The sequence below is a fragment of the Eutrigla gurnardus genome (genome assembly GCF_963514095.1).
Source record: "Eutrigla gurnardus genome assembly, chromosome: 22".
Lineage (NCBI taxonomy): Eukaryota > Metazoa > Chordata > Actinopteri > Perciformes > Triglidae > Eutrigla > Eutrigla gurnardus.
The window spans coordinates 6242583-6261463 of record NC_139933.1 but is presented as its reverse complement, the minus strand read 5'-3'; the positions used below and the strand labels follow the sequence as shown (position 1 = coordinate 6261463).

At 43.9% G+C, this 18881-nt stretch overlaps 2 protein-coding genes across 2 annotated transcripts in view; both read left to right on the top strand.

Annotated features, from left to right (window-relative positions):
• Positions 1-18881, top strand: part of bub3 (BUB3 mitotic checkpoint protein) — a 347592-nt gene that overhangs the window by 153307 nt on the left and 175404 nt on the right. The gene's annotated exons all lie outside the window — the stretch shown is intronic.
• Positions 712-18315, top strand: lhpp (phospholysine phosphohistidine inorganic pyrophosphate phosphatase). The gene is made up of 7 exons (XM_084040130.1): positions 712-963; positions 1082-1269; positions 1660-1813; positions 1904-1967; positions 2065-2157; positions 2952-3043; positions 17719-18315. Exons 1-7 carry the CDS (start codon positions 833-835, stop codon positions 17810-17812), a joined length of 816 nt encoding a protein of 271 aa, XP_083896256.1. The 5' UTR covers positions 712-832; the 3' UTR covers positions 17813-18315.

The following is an 18881-nucleotide window of genomic DNA, read 5'->3' as shown; positions in this document are numbered from 1 at the left end:
GATTATAATGAATATGCAACGCTGCGCTCTTTCAACGGTACTGTACGGCAAGGCGGCTCCGTTGTACGCGCATGCGCACTTTGATGCTACCGCTTCCGTCACCAGTCAATCACCAAACTGATCCGGGTGACTTGAGTCACTTGAATCACTTGAGTCAGTGCCAACCAGAGTACATAAATCCTATCCGTAAAACGCGATATAAATATATATATATACTATAATAAACTGAACAAGCCGTTGTCGTTTGGGGAAAATAAGGATAACACTATAATTATTATAAATTTAACTCTAATTGTATTAATAATGTATATTCATATTCAATTATATTTATTTTATTTTAAAAGGATGATTTATGCTGTTTAAGTCTAATCCACTCCTTAAATATCAGTGGTTTAAGTTTCGAGGAAGCAGATTCACGCAATCTGTCAGGCTACGCGAGTATGGTCTGTTGTTGTCCTCCTCTCTTCCGGTCTGGTCGGGTGAATCAGTGTCCGAAATCACTCCCTACTCCCTACTCCCTACTCCCTACATAGGGGAGTTCTGCGGATCCATGCAGCGAGTCCGGCGCTGTTCCGAGTGACGGCGGAGTGATATACAGTAACAAAACCTCCGCTGCTTCGAGCTAGACCGTGTTAACTTTAAGCACTTGTTAGGGTAAACTGATGGACTAGGTAATGTTGACATTTTGCAGGTCTTAAATGGAGTAACGAGTCTGAATGAGTATATTTTGACGGGCACTAGCAGCAAGTGACCCGGGTGACGGCAGACTCGACTCACCCGGATCAGTTTAAAGGATCCCGGTGATACGAGTGGGTACATCTCCACTTCCGTCATGGCTGACATGGGCTGGCCGGGCTGCGCGAGGAGTTTGAAAGGTGTCATACTGGACATGTGTGGCGTTTTATATGACAGCGGGGAGGGCGACGGGGTGGCCATACCCGGTTCGGTTGAAGCCGTGAAAAAGTGAGTGAATAAGCAGCGAGTCGTTAAGAGACTGCGGTGCATGTTTAGCATGCATACCGGCGGGGCAACGAGCATGCTAATTTATGGACACTTGTCTTCTTCTTTTTTTTTTTTAAAGGCTCAAGGCATCTGACCTGCAGGTGCGCTTCTGCACCAATGAGACCCAGGCCGCCAGAGAGACGTTCGTAGCCAAGCTCCAGAGACTGGGGTTTGACATCTCCGTGTCCGAGGTCTTCTCTCCTGCTCCTGCAGCCGTAGCTGTCCTCAAGGAGAGGGGTTTACGGCCACACCTGCTGGTGTACGATGGTAAAAACTTGTTGCATATAATGCAAAATATGAGTTTCCAGGTCATTTTTTTGTTGAGTATGTTCCAGGAGTACACCTAGAGTGAATGGCTGCTAAAATTAAATTACTTGTCCAAGAATAAGTAAGCTAGCCTTTTTTGTTCATATGTATTTAAACATCTTCCAAAATTAGTGACGGAAAAAAACTGCATAAAATACTTTTCATCAATGTAAATTCCTCGGAAGTGGTGTTGGTTTTTTTCCCCCAAAGCCATTGTTTCTATTAAAGAACTAAATCACGAAAAACTACATAAACATATGGAATTTTATTTTAATAAATAATGTTATGAGTGCAGGGTGTGTCTGTGTGTAATTGTCCTTTAAATCACTTTAACCCTTTGCTCTCCTGCAGGACTTCTGCCCGAGTTTGACAGTGTTGACAAGTCTGAGCCAAACTGTGTGATAATCGGAGACGCGGCTGAAAATTTCTCCTACCAGAACCTGAACGATGCATTCAGGGTCCTTATTGGCCTGGAGAAGCCAGTGCTGTTCTCTCTTGGCCAAGGGTAAGAGGATATCATGAGCCAGTAGGCATTAATATAATGCTTACTCCAAGTAATAAGCACAACATAAAACAAATATGTTTCTCTTCGTAGGAGGTATTACAAGGAGACGGATGGTTTGAATCTAGATGTCGGGGCTTACATGAAGGCTCTGGAGGTACAGTGCATCATTTGCATTGGTATATTTATTAAGAACAGCAGTTCTGTACATGCACACAAAGGCTAATTATTGTAAACTTTTTGGTTCCCTCCAGTACGCCTGTGATCTAAAAGCTGAAGTAGTTGGAAAGCCATCCACGACTTTCTTCCAGAGTGTTCTCAATGATATGGGACTTCAACCCCATGAGGTACGTCACAACAGAGGGAACTATAATAATGCAGACTTATTATTAGCTTGACAGATTGACTCATGCTGGAAACTGTCACAGAGTGAAGCCAAGACTCGTCAGGTGTGTGAACATGTTTTTAATGCGGGTCCCCGGTATCACAGTTTATCCCAAGTGTAAAGAATGTGCCACAAACTCTCTAAGCAATCTATTTTTGGACCTGGCTGTTGGCACTCTGAGAATGCTGGGTTCGTCACTCTTTTCTCTGGATTTCTTGTCTCAGACACACATTTATCCACTGCTAAATCTGTTATTCTTTCTAAAGCCACCCGCTGCTCAGCCAGGCTTTCATGCAGATATGGTGAAACCGACCAGTATCATTACTTTCAGAAGGAATAACCAAACGTTTGAGAATACTATTTCTAATCAGAAGTCGTAGTTCTGTCACAGGAAAAACCTGCTGGACCTCAAAGAGGCTTCAATCATCTTTTTTTCTTTTTCTTCTTTTTCTTCTAATGGGCAACGGCACAAACTCATGCATGTAATGGATGTATCTGTTTCTTTGCACATTTTTGCTGCTTTTTTTATTTTTATGTAAAGCATTCTGAACTCCTTTTGTGTGCTATGGTGCTATACACATTTTAATTTAATGTATCCTCTAAGTTATGCTTACACAGTGTTTGGCATTTTATTAGCCTGCAGTTAGGTAGTAAAGTCAGTTATTTTATTATATTTTTGTAACTACAAGCAGCTTTTAAAAAAAAAAAAAAAACCTAAACTAAATTCAGTTTTTCTTCTACCTTCCTCTCCTGCAGGCACTGATGATTGGGGATGATCTGGTGAATGATGTGGGTGGGGCCCAACTCTGCGGGATGAAGGGTGTACAAGTCAGGACTGGCAAATACAGGTCAGTCCTAAAAACACGAATACTTTCCAGTCCATTATCGCTTCCTCCACACAATCTACCAAACCTGAACATGACTTCTTATTGGCCAACGCTGGGCAACAAGTGTCCTCGTGGTGCAATGGGCCCTCGGATCCTCCTGGTGCAGGACAATGTTTGTAGGCTGTTCCTACAAAAAAAAATCTATACAACTATTCGCCAGGAGAGGGCGCCCTCACACCAGTATTGTGGAGCACAGTTTCCTCCATAACACACAGGCTTCCTGTCAGCCAACCACCCAGTTCTTGAGTCTTGCAGATTTGTTTATCTGATTGAGAATCCACCAAAAATAGCTTTATTCTCTCCACATGTTGAATGCTGTCTGCCCACAAGGTCGTAGTCACCGAACGATTTATGATCCCAAATCTGGAGATTACTGGGGTGTCTTTCAGGTGTAATTACAGAAACGTATGGCTGGTTATTTTAGAAGATATATGTGGTATTTATGGCTTGATGGAAGGAGAAAAGTGACGGAGTGAGTGATGGAGCTACACATTATAGCACAATATGCTGTGCATTTTAATGTATCTTCAAAGTCATATACATTTATGGAAGGGGATTCCTAAACATCTGCTATTTTTTGCACTTTCCTTATTTCAAAGTGATCAGCGATGCAACAGTTATTTGTCAAATAATGTTTGGAGGGAAATTTTACTTTTATTTTAATCCTGAAACTTGGTGGAAAGTTGTCTCTTGGGCCTAGAAAGAACCCATAAAACTTGGGGGGCGGATCCAAATCATGGGTTGAATAAACAAATGATTATATTAGCATTGCAAGGAAGGGCACGGCCTATAACGTATCCTTCTAGTTCCCATTTTGTTTGGCCATAAACCAGCATCAGTCTGAATAACCCCATGCTTGATGACCTGCTCCACCGCTGCCTTCTGCCACGCAGGTTTCCAGTCACATGACCAGAGAAACGCTGAGTAATCTTGAGCGTTAGTCGGCTTTACTCGTCTCCTAAGACCACAGACGCTCGCTGTGAAACCTGTCCTCTCTGTGCAGAGTTATTTTTGTGTCTCTGGTAGTACGTGGGCTTGTGTTTCCACTTCCATGTGCTTTTGTGTGTGTTGCTGGCGTGTACATGCATGCGTAACCTACATGTCTGTGTCATCGAGTGCAGAGGCAAACAGAATATCAGTCAAGTATGGGAGAGTTATTTTTTATAATGCAGATTGTTTCTCAGCCGGTCGGGCAGATTCCATGTGGTTTATGTGACTTTGCAATCTCCTCCCGGCAGCTCAGTCGAGCTCTGGTGTGCTGAACAGTGTCTGATATACTCGACTAAATACAGGATGAACCAGATTAAATTCTATCACTGCTCATCCTGTGTTTCTGTTTTTTTTCTTTCCTTTTTTGGAGCAGAGAGCAACTGGTTGAAATAAGTGGGCTGTTTCCCGCTGAGGAACATATGTGGAATCTGTATTGTGTTACATGACGTGTTGCGTTTCAGCTGTGGCCCTGGAGATTTATGGACTGATTGGTGAATAGGGGTTTTATGCGGTGAAGCACGTGCCCACACAGGCGTGCAGAAACTTATTAGATAGGTGGTTTAATAAGAGTACAATGAAGTGACACGATGTTTTCATTTTCATTTTTGCCTTCAAACCTCGGCTTACAGGAACCGAAAATGTGTGCATTCATTTAGAATTTGTGGCTCTAAAGTGAGCTATAATTTACTCCTTTTAACATGGGCACATCATAATATCCCAGATCCTTCACCAGACTTATTAGACGATACTGTATACATTCCCTGAGATGACGAGAGAGAAGAAGAGAAACAGTGACAGTAACGGTGTTTCCGTGGGCCTGTGAGCGAGGGCCAGACGCGAGATTTAACATTATTTAGCCAAGCAGGCCCGGTGAACCCAGGCTTGCTGGGAGCAGTTATAAACCCTCAGTCAGATCTGTGAAAACACAGCTGTTTCCAAGTCAACCAGATGCTGCGCAGGCCTCCAGTTCCCATCGGGTTCGGGAGGGGGGCTGCTTCAAATACCCAAGGCCCGGTGACAAGACGGGAAGGGAAAAAGATACAAATCTAATCATATCGGCTTATTTTAAAAAGCTATTGACTTGACATACTGTTATCCTCTGAGGACGACATGTATTCTTTAAGCCTAATTTAGATCTTTCAGATGTTGGAACCTTAAACTATCTGCTCTTTGTCTGCCGTCTTCACAGTAAACTCTTTTTAAACTGGATGATTAGTACAGATGGTGCATGTGTGTTCATCTTTTTATATAATCTTAAATCTGTTAGAAAACATATAAAAAAAAAGAAAGTTTTTTCAGATGTTAGGTTTAATTCTGCTTACTGCTCATGTGATTGCACATTACATGCATTCTCCGTGGCGCCTGCAGATTCAAGAGTGTTCCGTGCCCGCCACTAATGGCTGTTGAGACTATAGGCGTAATATAGGGGTAATTGTAATCGGGGAGTGTTCTGCTAGCAGTCAACTTTCCCTTGTTCTTAAATAATGAGCGAAAGTTAGCACACGTCCCTCTGGGGAGCCGGAGAGCCCTTTGCTCTTTAATGCAGAACAGGTTTGTGGAGAGGGGCCCTCCACCAAAAAACCTGGTTTTGGAAATCGGGAGTGCGGGCGATTCCGACTGCTGATGTTGATCAACTGCGTGGGAACAATCTGCCAACGCTCCGGTCCAACTCAGCCCTTCCAGCTCCGCAGTTGTGTTACGTTTGGTAGTCGCAATGTTAAAGCTGCAAATCAAATCTCCGTACATTAATGGCTTATTTTGTCAGCACCACGGGGCATCTGAAACCATCACATCATCGAAAATCAGTACCAAATGCTTAATGCTCAAAGTAGCCTGCCTCGAGTGGCCGTTTGAGGAACTGCAGTTTTGTCACCTTGTGGCATTAGAACAAGCTGTTATGATTGTTATGAGTATGCTGTCCTGCGGCTCACACTTTTTAAAAGTCATCTCCTGCGGTCCGTGGCCTCGACCGGTCCCGTGTTCTTGTTTCTGTTCTCTTATCTTCAAGGAACTGTGTATCTGCACAAAACCGACTATCTTTGAAGCTCCGTAATGGCAGTATCGCATCACGCTTGTTTCATCTTGCACTATTCATAAACCAAAATGAGTTTCTCAACCTTTTGGTCTTGGCGTTGCGCTCTGTCTTTGCTGTGATAATCAAAGGAGTTGGATTTAAGGCTTGATTAACATTGGCATGTGTGATTCTGCTGAGGAGGAACCGGTGTTGTGATGTTTCAGGTTATGACACATTTTAATAGGTATTTTGAACGAGGGCCAGTGAGTTAAAGTAAAGGAAGCCCTTATTAGGATTCCCTGTTGGAATCTGGCAGGGAGCGCTCGGCAAACATTTTCACAACGCAGCAACCATCCTCAACACGGTTTACATTGTAAACCTCTCCCTGTGGCCAATGCTCCACTGCTAATGCGAGTGTCGGGGAAACTGTGTTTTTTCCAAGCGGGCCGAGCCAGATTAAACACATCTCCAGAGAGAACTTTGTCCGCCGGTGGTGCAAACTATGAACCAGTTAGCTCGAAAACCGCACCCTGGTTCATGCCCTTTCTGTCTCCGGCAGGAAGCGAGCGTAGTCGGGGGCCTGGTCGCCGTGGAGATTAGTTTTCCTTCATTGTTGTTTCTGTGCGGCACGTGGGTTAGCATGTTAGCTATCACGCCTAGTCACACCTGATAAACCGAGGCTAAACCTAAATGAACTATTTCATATCACTTTAGTTGGTGTTCATTAACAGTTAATTAGCTGGATTGATCACATTGGTGTTAATATGTGGTTTTCTTCACATGGAACTGGCATCGATTGTGGATTTGCAGCCGTTTTGATACTGGTTTGTTGATTTTTGAGATATCGTAGCTGTCAGAAATGCCTCATATTTCTACAAGGAGGTCTAAGGAGGGCCTAATGTAATCATGGTCTGAAGCAACCAATGGGAAAGTGGCTTTGTGATGTTTGCCTTCGTATGCTAGCGTGATCGTGTTAGCATTCAGCTTAAAAACGGCTACGCTTTGACGGAGTCAATACTGACTACACCTTATCACTGAAGTTGTTGTACTTGTACAACAACACGCGTATGTACACACTGCGTGACATCAGTTAAAACACACAGTTCTTGCCGGATGGTCCGTAGGCAAATATTCCTAGCTATCACTGTAACTGCTCCTCCTGTAAACACATTCACCAGGACCGGCGGGCCATAATGAAGTCCTCTAATGTGACCTGTTAAGTCTTCTTTATAGCCATCAGCCTGACTTACTGTTAAAAAAACGACATTGTTACAGTAACGAGGGTAGGTAATTGGTTGATTAAGTAACATCTTATGTCAGACTTCCTGGCATCAATGAACTGTACAAATTGTCCCCATCAATCCAGTTCAGGTCGGGTCTAGAGAAATCAGTCTCCGGTCAGTGTACAGCGTCGGGACTCTCCCAGCAGCCCGGACTGAATGGGTGAGTGGCACATAACCTGTGATTAGTGGGGCTAGCCAGAGCAGATTTCCACTGGTCCCCATAATGAAGTCATGCAAATTAAGCCATTATCGGCGCAGCGAATAGAGGGAGGGCACTGCTCATTAGGAGAGTAAACGGCCCGTCGGCATGAGCAGACAGATTAGAAGGGCGAGTAACGGCTCAAAAAGGCTTTGCTATCAGCTTATAGTCGGGATTTGTGTAATAAATCTTTAATTATTAGCATATTATTGTTTCAACATGTTTAATTGTATCCTCACTTCTCAAGGTGCTACAAGCTCTAACATTGTACCGTTTTTATACTTCCTACTGATTCAGATGCCTGAACTTGCGTATCTGGCATACATATACCTGATACCCGTTCCAGCAGTTTAGGTGAACTGTGGGTCGTATCAGATGTTCCTCCAGTATATTGTTGCCATAACATAACTTCAACAGTACAAGAAATCAAATAAGGACACAAATTGAATCCTGTTCTGTGGGTTTTATTTATAAAAACGGAGCCAAAAGAGCCTTAAATGGTGATGTAACTGGAATGTGTTGTAGATATACCGCATTTAAATCTTTTAATGCATGCTCTTGAAATTTATTTATTGCTGGTTCAATGTCTGTTTTTATCATCTATCCCACTTTCTGCATTGTGTTTTCTCGTTCTTGCAAACGAGATAAGAAGGCCAGCAGTATTTGAAAGCATGTAATCCGCGTGTTTCTATTGTTCCGTGTACACAGGGCGCTCGTGCGAAAGCGAGCGAACACTTCTCCACCCTGAATAAATGCACAGGTTGCACGGTCGGCCAGTGAAAGGGTCGATGCGTGCGAACAGAAAGGTGATGCTCTCCCCCTCTGACATAAGCAGCCGTATCGGATGTCCGCTCCCCGTGAATCAAACCGACATTAGCCTGAACACAGCACGCCAGTGTTAGGTTTATGGACGGGCTTTGTCCCTTTTTTTTGCAGATCTGTGACACTGAACCTTGGCAGGGTGAGCGTGCATGGCTGTGGTTGCAGCTTTAATCTCCCTTTATAAACTGAGCGCGGCCCCTGGGATGGCTCTCAGGTACATACTGTATTTCAGCCTAGCTTATCTTTCAGTCGTCTGCCGGTGTCCTATGGCCCTCGATGGCTACGGTAATGTACATGGTCTCGAGTGTGTGCCCGTCAGACAGGGAGTGATCGCCTGCAATGTATGTGACTTATCGCATTTCAAGGGCCTTGTTTGTATGCGTCACCAAGACAACAATTATAACATCTCTTTTTTTTTTTTAAACTGTGGTAAAGCCTTTAACGTTGTGCAACTGGAGTTCTCTTGAATCTTGTGAACTGTTCCTCTCTGTAAACGAGTGTGCAGGCATTTTATAGTCTAGCTCAGTTCCACACCCTGTCCTGTTAACCGCTGTTAGCACATTAGTTTTGTCTCTGTGGGAAGGAAGTGAAGTTATCTCATTTCACTCCTCTCCGCCGAGGGTGTGGGCTGTGAGCTTTAAAAGCTCGGCAGCTCGGCTCCCACAGCGTTTTCTGCATATGCACAGAGACCCTCAACTCCAGTTCCGGTGTGTCATAATGTGTGCAGAATATGACCTTTGAACTGAAGTGGAATCCGCAGGGGGGGGGGGGGCTCTCTGTTGTGTCTGGGTCCCCCACCGGATCATCAGAGGAACTGAAGAGCACTGCGACCTGTTGGGGTTTTGTTTGTTCTGTGGCAAACGGGCAGAACGGTACTCGGTTTGTTGCTGTTTTTCTATTTAAAACACCGTCAGAGCAACAGAGGCAATATTAAGAATATATGGGATCGTCTATGTTTATGTATCCGTATTGTGTCCACTAATCTGAGCAGCATCGTCTTAGGCAGACAGCAGCAGGGCCTTGTAAGGATATTCGTCTGGTAAAATAGGAAAATACATGTTGCATAAGCTTTCTATTGTCACTGATTGGTTTCCCTCTCTTTTAGCTGTTAGCACATGGAAGTTGGGTTTTGTTGGTTGGCTGGTTGGCACCTTATCCGTCCTTGTCCCGAGTGGTGGGTGGCTTGACCTTCTAGACACCTTTTTGCAGGGCTTTGGGAATCGCAGCTATTCCACTATTCACAATGAATCAACTTGAGTGCATACGACTATACAAATGAAGAGATTTAGTTCCCCAGTTTTGTGTTTTAGGGCAGCGTTTACCACAATTCCACACAGAGCCGCTAAGTTGGTTAAAATGTAAGCTTTGTTTTCGTCCCGTTCCCGTGGATCGGAATCGGGAGCTTTGCGAGGAATGTAAACACAATCAATTCTGGGAACGATTTCCTCATTCAGACAGCACTCTGTTGTTGGCTTTGAGAGCCAACACGCCTTTTGTCTTTTTTTTTTTTTTCCTCTGCTTTGTCTCTCTGATCTGTGCGTTGACATTTATATTTCTAAGCTTAATAGAATATTCCTGTAAAACATGAGTTATCTAACCTTCACTGACTGTAGGCCTGCTGGCTCACGGAGGACGGCATCTGTAATCAACTTGGATTCCCAACAGTTGAAATTGATTCCAATGGTGAATGACAAAGACTCTTGGAAAGAGTCCAAAATGTCAGTAGAAACCTCTCGACTCCCCAAAGGCAGCACAATCTACTTCTCCTCTGCGTTTAGCGAAATATAAATACAGCCACATCCAGCCAAATATGGCTAAAAACAACTATATTTAGCCAAAGTGCTGCTTTGTATACAGCAATGTATTACCACTTGGTTTGTTGCTAGGCTGCTTGTTTAGAAGCAGTTATGTTTTATCGTTTGCACCAAATTTTAGCGAATATATTTGCATGCAAAGATAAGCGGCTTATAGTGATAACAGGAAGTTTTTTTTTTTCACAATATTTTGGCAATATGACTGCTGGATTGATATCGATATACCTGGCATACAGATGGCCATAGACACTAAAAAAAGCATATACTATAAGTATATTTATGCCAAAATATGGCTAAACACAACTACTGTATATTTAGCTAAAGTACAAATATCATGAATGTCATGTTTGACCATTTAATTTAGCATCATTAGCCCTTAATGTTAATTTCAAACAGTAACTGTTATAATAAAGATAAATAGCTATTATTATGGCACCCTTCAGGCCCACAGAAAGTTAGTATTTAATACTCAATATCTAGGTTTTTCGGAGTACTCGTGTCATCATGATCACACGTTACCGAGAGATAAATCCGAGCCGAGTACAACAAAGCCAACGTGAGAGCAGAACGGGTGAGGCGTCCCCAGCTAAATCTGCACATCTTGTTCTCTTTCATTCCAGCTGTGTTCTGAACGTTCCGTGTGGCTCAGGTAGACGTGAGGTGGGAACGGAACAGATTCAGTGCAGATTTGAGATGAACGCGGCCGCACAAAGAGGTTAAAAGAGCTGGATGAGACTCCGGTGGGTGCCCCCAGCCTGGCCTGCCATCCCTCACCACCCCTGGGTGACAGCTTCCCCCTGCCTGCAGGCTCCTCTAAAGCCTGCCGTGCGTTATAAGTCAATGAGATATTAATAATTAACTGGAGCCTCTTTTTTTTTTCACAGTGAGACTAGACTCCCACGGCGAGACAAAGGAGCCGGCCAGGCCTCAGCCCGTCGGCCCCTCAATGGTACTTTTCCACCCGTGAGAGAGAGAGAAAGACAGAAAAGGAGTGAGAGTGGGAGAGAATCGGAGAGCTAAAGCCCACAGATGGCAGGCTGAAACATAGCACTGCCTTTTAAATACATGAACCCTAGCCCTTAGTCGTTTCAAAGGGGATCCAATCCCTCTTGCAATTACCAATAGACAGGCTGCTTGGCTGGGGGGACTTGGGCCCTTGCCCACTTTTCTTCTTTTTTTCCCTCCTCATAATGGTTCTTGTGTGTGAGTGTGGCTGCACATGTGTGTGTTGTGTACCAGAAGCAGGTGACTCAGCAGCCTGTCGCGGCTAGCAAAACACTCATACACAGTGAGCTATATACAAACACGCACAACAAACGGAGGCTCAGCAAGTCGTCGGCAGCGCCGCTAATAATAACACGCCGAGGAGGGGGGAAGAAGTGTGTGGTTAGATCTGGGTCACATGAAGCGCTGAGAGGACAGCTGTGAAATGTCGAAGGAAGTTTACTTTTGTAAGAAACAAGACATTTTCTAATCAGGTGAAACTGTTTAAAACTCGCCGATGACTTTTTGAAAGTGAAATATTCACTTTTTTATTCTCTTTTGAGGCTGTCACGGAAAAAATATAACATTGTGGGGGGAAAATGATCAAAATAAGGCTGCATAATCAGATGATATCGTCTTTTTTTCTTCTTTGTCTCTGCCGCCTGTATTTCCCACAATGCAACCCAGAAGCAAACAATCTTGCATGCTTTACATGCAAGATTATTTGTGCATGCTCTTGCCACACCCTGCGATAGACATCACAGTTGTGTCGTTTCAGGAACAGACCACATCTGACCACACCTAGATGCGATGCTGGATGTGGTCAAAGTTGCATCAGACCTTGCAACCTTCAGTGCAGAACCCCCCCCACAAAATGTGAAGTGACTCTTCAAAGAACCACACCAGTGATTTTTGCACGCCTTCGCATATTTCCTGCAAACTCCGTGTCCTTTACACAACAAGCAACCATTTAAAAATAATTTCACTGTGTTTCCGATTGTTTAATGCCTTTTTAATACCTTCCATGCAGCCACTGGTATTCATTCCCTCCTTGTTTTGACATATCTGTTATCACATGGAGTTGTGTAACCCATCTCTCTAAATTTGCATTTATTTTTTCTCATCGAGTGACGAGTGATTATGGTCACATGGTAATACGTTGCAGACGGTTCAAATCTGTCTTTGCTTGCCCTGAATTACTACCAATAATAATGGAACTCAGACGAAAAAATAAGACTTGATTTGCACTGTGGTGATGTTACATATCTGGAGTCCCCAACCAGGGGTACTTGTACTCCAGGGGGGGTACTAATGCATATTCCCAGGGGTATGGGTAAAGCTCAAGTAATTAACTCAATCAAATAGAAAATATATATCTACACTCCTATACGTTTTAGGAGAAAAATAAATGTTTAAGACTTGGGGCTGCACAATTATGGCCAAAATAATAATTTTCTTTGCAATTTCACATTTCCCCGAACGCTCATCCTCTGGTAGGCTGGCTGTTGGTTTGAGAAGCACCTGATTTGAGCGTGCCAAAAACATGATCACGATCAATGTTCAGTCCAGTTAATGATCCATTCATGAGAACATCATTGGCGACCAAGAGGATCCTTCAAATCAAAGTATGAGCAAATACTTCAGATAAAAAACTAATACTCACTCAGCAGCCATTTGAAACTGTGATCTATAAATTACCTTCAAAAACACTTTCGTAGTGCTTTTTGTGTCTCCGAGAGACAGAAAGTGAAAGAGTGGTGGTTCACGTCCTGTACGTTTAGCCCCAGATGTGCTTGTTGTTCGGAATGACAGAAAGTTTCCAGTGGGTTGTTTTGACCGTTCAGGATACTTTCGCTCTCATTTCCAGGTTTATACTTTTCATTTATATCATAAATAAACATTTAAATTATTTCCTCATACAGGTCTGTCTGAATATATATATATATATATATATATATATATATATATCTCTAAAACGCTACGTTTTAGCGCGCTACAACGGAATTGTGTTGCTAGGCAACAACTGTTTTGCCTCCTTTCAGCTGATGTCATTCATGCAACCGGAAATTAACTGGTTTAAACTGTGAAACGGTCTATACATTATATAGCTGTACGGAAATCCTGACAGCTCATTGAAAGGCACAGTATCTTGTTTCACAGTATTTATACTTTTACAATAAATAAATAAAAAGACAATGAAAATCTCCATTTTTAGAGAGTGGGCCCTAACCAAGTCTGAACCCTCCTCTTTTGACCCGACTGGTCAAAATAACCCCACGTTCCAAATGCTTGCAAAAACTCAAATTGGTCCTCGCAAAGCTAGATGTGCAAGTGTATACACACACACACACACACAAACAACACCAGCGGCCATCGGAGGATGACAGAAAACCACAGGATGGAGAAAGAAAAGGTCAAGTGGGTCTCAATGCCGCAAGCAGGGAAACCCCTCCGCCCCGCTCGATCGGAAAGAACCGTTGATCTGTGTAAAGTGTGAAAACCATACCGCAGCTGTTTGCTGATCATGACTCAACATTATACAGCCTTCGGTACAGTAAAGCGATAACGGCTGCTGCATGGTGGCAAACTCAGCAGGGGATGTAAAGGCTCCAGCTTAGCATCTGTCACGCCTGTTGCCATAACATGCACGTATCATGGTGGTTTCCCCCCACGTTCAGTTGAGCAGTTTTCTTCTTTCCTTCATAAGAGGTGGCAGCTGTATTATTTCTAGGGACTTATCTTGTGTCCTGTTGCTGTTCTGTAAATATCAGGTAATCGAGAAAGGAGAGAGGAAAAGCTGGATGATGATGATGATGATGATGATAAAACCAGGCTGGAACATCTCAACTGGCCGGAGATGTCATATTTTTCTCTCACTCCTTCTCATACGCCATCAATATCTCTCCCGTGACCTTTTTTTATTTTATTTACAACAAGCTGCGATCACATTCTCACCCTCAAGACTCCTCGAGGCGAGGGATGTCGGTCTTGTGTTCGTATCTGATGTCACCCACAAGGCTCGGCTGAAACATAAAGGCCATGCATCGGGAGGTCCTTCTGGTCATGACTCTATCATCTGCTTTAGTGAAAAGGCAGTGCTTTGGCTGATGGTACCTTCCCTAGTGTGGTATGAAAAACACACTTGTACACAATGACCTGGCTTGAGTGTTTTTTTCCGTCTCTCGCTGGCAGGCCGACTCTTTTCCTATCAGCATTGTGGTAGCTCTCATAAATGAGATTCCTCGGTGTTTGTAACGCCAGGTGACATTACAAAACGCCCCCGAGTTGTTCTTTTGGGTGTTACGGCTCGTGTTTATGTGCAGCAGAGGATTTCATACAGAGGAAATAACATCATGGAAACTTGCATTTTATCAGCGTTGTAGCCGTTTGTCTGTGTTTTTAGATAGTGACATTCGACATTCAGTTTCCTTCTTACACACTTTTGCTTTTATTTTCACCGATGCACCTGGAGTGGGTTAGCCTTGCTTGAACTCCTGCTACGTGTCGTTCGTTGCCAGAGGTGGGAAGTAACAGAGTACTTTGTTACTGTACTCATTTTCAGGTATCTTTACTTGAGTATTTATTTTTCAGACAACTTTTTACTTTTACTCCCTACATTTAAAAACAAATATCTGTACTTTCTCTTCCTTACATTTTGAAAACAAGCTCATTACTTTAGTTTAAATGCATTTGAGTGGAATTATAGATTTTTCTATTTTTTATTTTTAATATGACACGAGATTCAGTTAGCCTTCCCAGAAAAAAAACAGCCAGTAGAAATATCCTTAGTTCGGAGGGATAATTTATACTTTGTGTATTTCAGAGCCTGTACTTGTGTACTACTGAATTAGTACTACTTTTCCCAGACTCTTTATGAACACAAGCATGTGTACTCTTACTTCTGACACCTCTGCTTGTTGCTTTAAAACCTCATGGCACTGATTGTTTGACCTTTTTCATCGCTAACCAATGGGAACATCAGTCTAACGGGAGCCAAACTGTTATTTCTGTGTGTTGAAATCCAGCTGCTGGGAATCAGACTGTTTCCTGTCAGGTTTCCCTTAAAAAAAAAAAAAAAATTGGCTCTATTTGTCAACTGTCTTCGCTGTCGTTCACTCCGGGCTCAGTCTGAACTTTTCGTCTTTACCCGTGTATGCCTTATCTACTTTATCTGCACTGTGTCAAGCAAAAGGCATACTCAGCAAAGGTGAGGAGGTTGTGAGAGATGTGTGAATCGAACTTGTGTGTGTGTGTGTCTCAGTTTTGCTTCCTTCTGTGTGCACGTGTGTGCTGGTGTGTTAAGTATTAACTGATGGGAAGGTTGCCGTGCCTTTCACCCTACGGTCAGCTACCTTGACAACGTAATGAAGAAGAAGCTGCCTTCTCTCACCATTTCCTTTTTTTATTTTGGTATCGTACCTCATCTCTGTGTTTGACAAACAGCTGACTTTCACACTCCCAGTACACTCATATCCACTTTCATTTCACGGGGGCACAGCCCTATAAAACAGATCCCCATGTTGTATATTTCTACCTATATGACACTCTAAGCGGCAATAAACATCCATTCCTTAAGCTTTTAAATCACTGTCATGTCATAGCTGTTGTAGAGGATCAAGTACAGTATGTCTGTTTTTTAAAAGCTCATGGAATAATGATTCACATTACTTCCCAAGTTTAGGACTTTTTTTTTTAATCCGTCATTTATTTGTTCAACAAATCGATTAATTTGTTTATAAAATGTGATCCAAACCACCAGCCTGAAACCCAGACCTTGCTTTTATGAACATTCTTGTGTGTTTTTTCCCCATATTTCTCGGCGGTGGCAGCTGCGTTGAACTGAATTCTTGGCCGCCTCCCACCTCCTCCCTCACAGCTGACCTCACCCCTAGGTGACGGCCTGCGTAGCGTCCGCCATCTTTACACGCGCATCGATATTAACCTGAAGGACACTTAAGCGGGCCGCCCATTACCTCATCTGTAACACTAGCCGCGTTGTTGCTGAATTTTGCATGGTCACATTGACCTGGTTACTCCTTCATTATTCATGGAGATGGGAGGAAAGCAGCAAAATGAATACACGCTCGCATGCATGCGTATCTAAAAGGAGGCGGAGGCCACGAGAGATTTTAAAGGAGCATCAGGTTGGAGAGACGGTGTGGTCGATGTCATTGGCTTCACTGCTTGAAACCTAAGAGCCATGTGACTGACTTGTGCGTTCGTGCCTGTACGTGAGTGTGTGTGAACTCAATCAGTCCTCGGGCAAAAAAAAAAGGGTGTGTGGGAGTAATCCAGCACAGGAGACATAACACCCGGACCATTAGTGGACTGGCTCACATAACCCCAGCGCTGGTGGCTGACAGACGTGCGTAAACACATGGCACCGCTCCGCCGTATTCACCGTGGCTTCAGTATTCACCACCTCTCCTCACAACCATCCCCCCCCACGAGACTCTTCTTTCTGACGCTACACTTGGGAGGCTCACACATATTTGCCATGGTCCTCGGCGAGCTCTCAGAGGGCAGGATTAATGGCGGTGTGTGCCGCACACCCAGGGCCAGACAAAGCCGCCCCATCTGGAGCTCCAACCCGTGACTGGGGGGGAACAGAGGCAGCACACAGAGCCCGGTCAAGGCAGCCCGGGCAGGGGGGGGGGGGGGGATCTATAGGCACCACTTCATAAATGAGCAGGAGTCCTGGGCCGTCCCTGCACATGAATGAAGGGGGCGTGTCCTCCTTTTGATGTGATAGGGAGGAAAAAAGGGGGTCCTGCATGCTGGCCTGGGTCTGGTGCTACGCCAAATGGATCGCATTTCCCCCTACCAGCTGATTAAACAGCCATATCTGCATCCATCACTGGACTCTTATTCAAACAATGGCAGCAGCCAGAGGGGATACAGGCATGGCCTCTTACTAGTACCTATTTAAGGAACCAGAGAGTTTGAAATGAATCAGTAAAAATTCAATAAAATAAACATTTGATAATCTTACAACCTTTTTAGATTAACAGTATGTTACGACTGCATCCTTTTTGGGTCCCATCCCCAGGTCGGAAACCACTGGCCTAATTCGCCCCCAATTATTCTGTTGGTTTTATTTTAAGAAACTGGGGTATTTTTGGAATTGGCAGTTCTCATTAAAGTCCCCAGTTGGTCTGTTTTACTCGCCCGTAGATATATTAGCAACGTCTGGAACACTGTGTGCTGGTGATGGACAAAAAACATGCACTTCCCGGCAGGGGCTTTTGGCAAGCGGCTGCACGGACACCTTTTCAAGCGGGGCGATGTCAAGACAGCAAAAAAATAACTGAACTTTTAATGCATAGTAAGTGAGAGGGCCAAAACGGTGTTTATTACCAAAACACCCTCGAGCATCTAGATGTTTGATGACTTTTCCAGTTCACTGTTGTTGATGCGGCTGATAGCATCAAACTGCTAGTCCTTTTTTTGTGTGGAGGCTGTTTGTTGTTGTCGTTGCTTCCCCGTGCTTCGTGTCCTGAAGCGTGTGCTCTTTGCTTCTCCTCCCTCAGGCCCAGCGACGAGAAGCACTCCACCGTGACGGCCGACGCCACCGTGGACGACCTGGCTCAGGCCGTGGACTCCATCCTCCATCAAAGGCTTTGAGTACAAGGCTGGGGGCGATACAGGCTAGTGCCCGGTAGTATTATAGCTCTTAAGTGTCGTTATCAGTAGGAAGGGTGTATTTCAAGTATATCAAAGACGAAAAATACCTCCCTAATACTGTGTATCTTGTAACTGTCAACTATGGGCAACACCCAGCCATCCGACGCTCCACGTAGTGTTAAACAAACTTTAGAATATGCAGAACTGTTACCCAAGTCTACAGGAGATAAGCTTTTCTTGTACATGTCGGGGCTGCACCGTGGCGTTTGTTAGTACATGATTGGAATAGATAAGATACCTCAAGTGGACACGTATGTGCCTGTAATCTGCTGCCGACTGACGGAAGGACGTTGACGTTTTGTGGAAATGCAGCTGTAGTGTGTTTTCACATTTCATCTGTTGATGTAAGGAGCCGATTGCATGATGGTGACGCTGCTGTGGCTCACTCCCTTTACACAAAACATGCACAGCAATTATAGAAATAAAGCTATTTTTGTTTTGTAGCTGTTGAAAACATTTGTCTCCCTGAATTTGCCAATTTGTCTGAGTCACAGAACTTGTTTTTAAAAAGAAAAAAAGAGAAACGGGTCTGCAGGTCTCCAGGCACTGGAAGAAAACGTAGCCTTGACTCTGGTTTGAACTGGAATTTATATCGGAGCGGCTTTTGTTTTTGCAAAAACAGATCCCTGGAAATGGGAAGTCAGCTGGTCTCGGAGATGATGAATGCAGAAACCGGGCGAGTGTGATGAATTACGCCGGTGCTTGAGCTCATGTTTCCCCCTCCTCCTCTGTAAACAAATATGAAATGAGCTCTCCATCATCGGAGTAAAGCATCGCAAATTTACAACTGCTCTTCTTAATTAAGTTGACAGGAAGCCGCCTCTGCCCCGTCATTGTGACATCGTTAATTGCCGCTCATTAGACCCAGTATCTATCTAGCACCGATCCAGCTTTTTCAGACCCGATACCGATACCTGGGCTTTGGGTATCAGCCGATCTGATACCAGTGTTTAAATAGTAAGCTGTATGCCTCACTATGTGGAAGTGACTGGGATTAGTCTTTTATGTT

Excerpts from the sequence above, each read along its gene's own strand:
- lhpp (XM_084040130.1), top strand. The coding sequence starts at position 833 with ATGGCTGACATGGGCTGGCCGGGCTGCGCGAGGAGTTTGAAAGGTGTC. Across the intron at positions 1,968-2,064 it reads CTTACATGAAGGCTCTGGAG|TACGCCTGTGATCTAAAAGC; the intron begins GTACAGTGCATC and ends GGTTCCCTCCAG. Across the intron at positions 2,158-2,951 it reads TGGGACTTCAACCCCATGAG|GCACTGATGATTGGGGATGA; the intron begins GTACGTCACAAC and ends CCTCTCCTGCAG.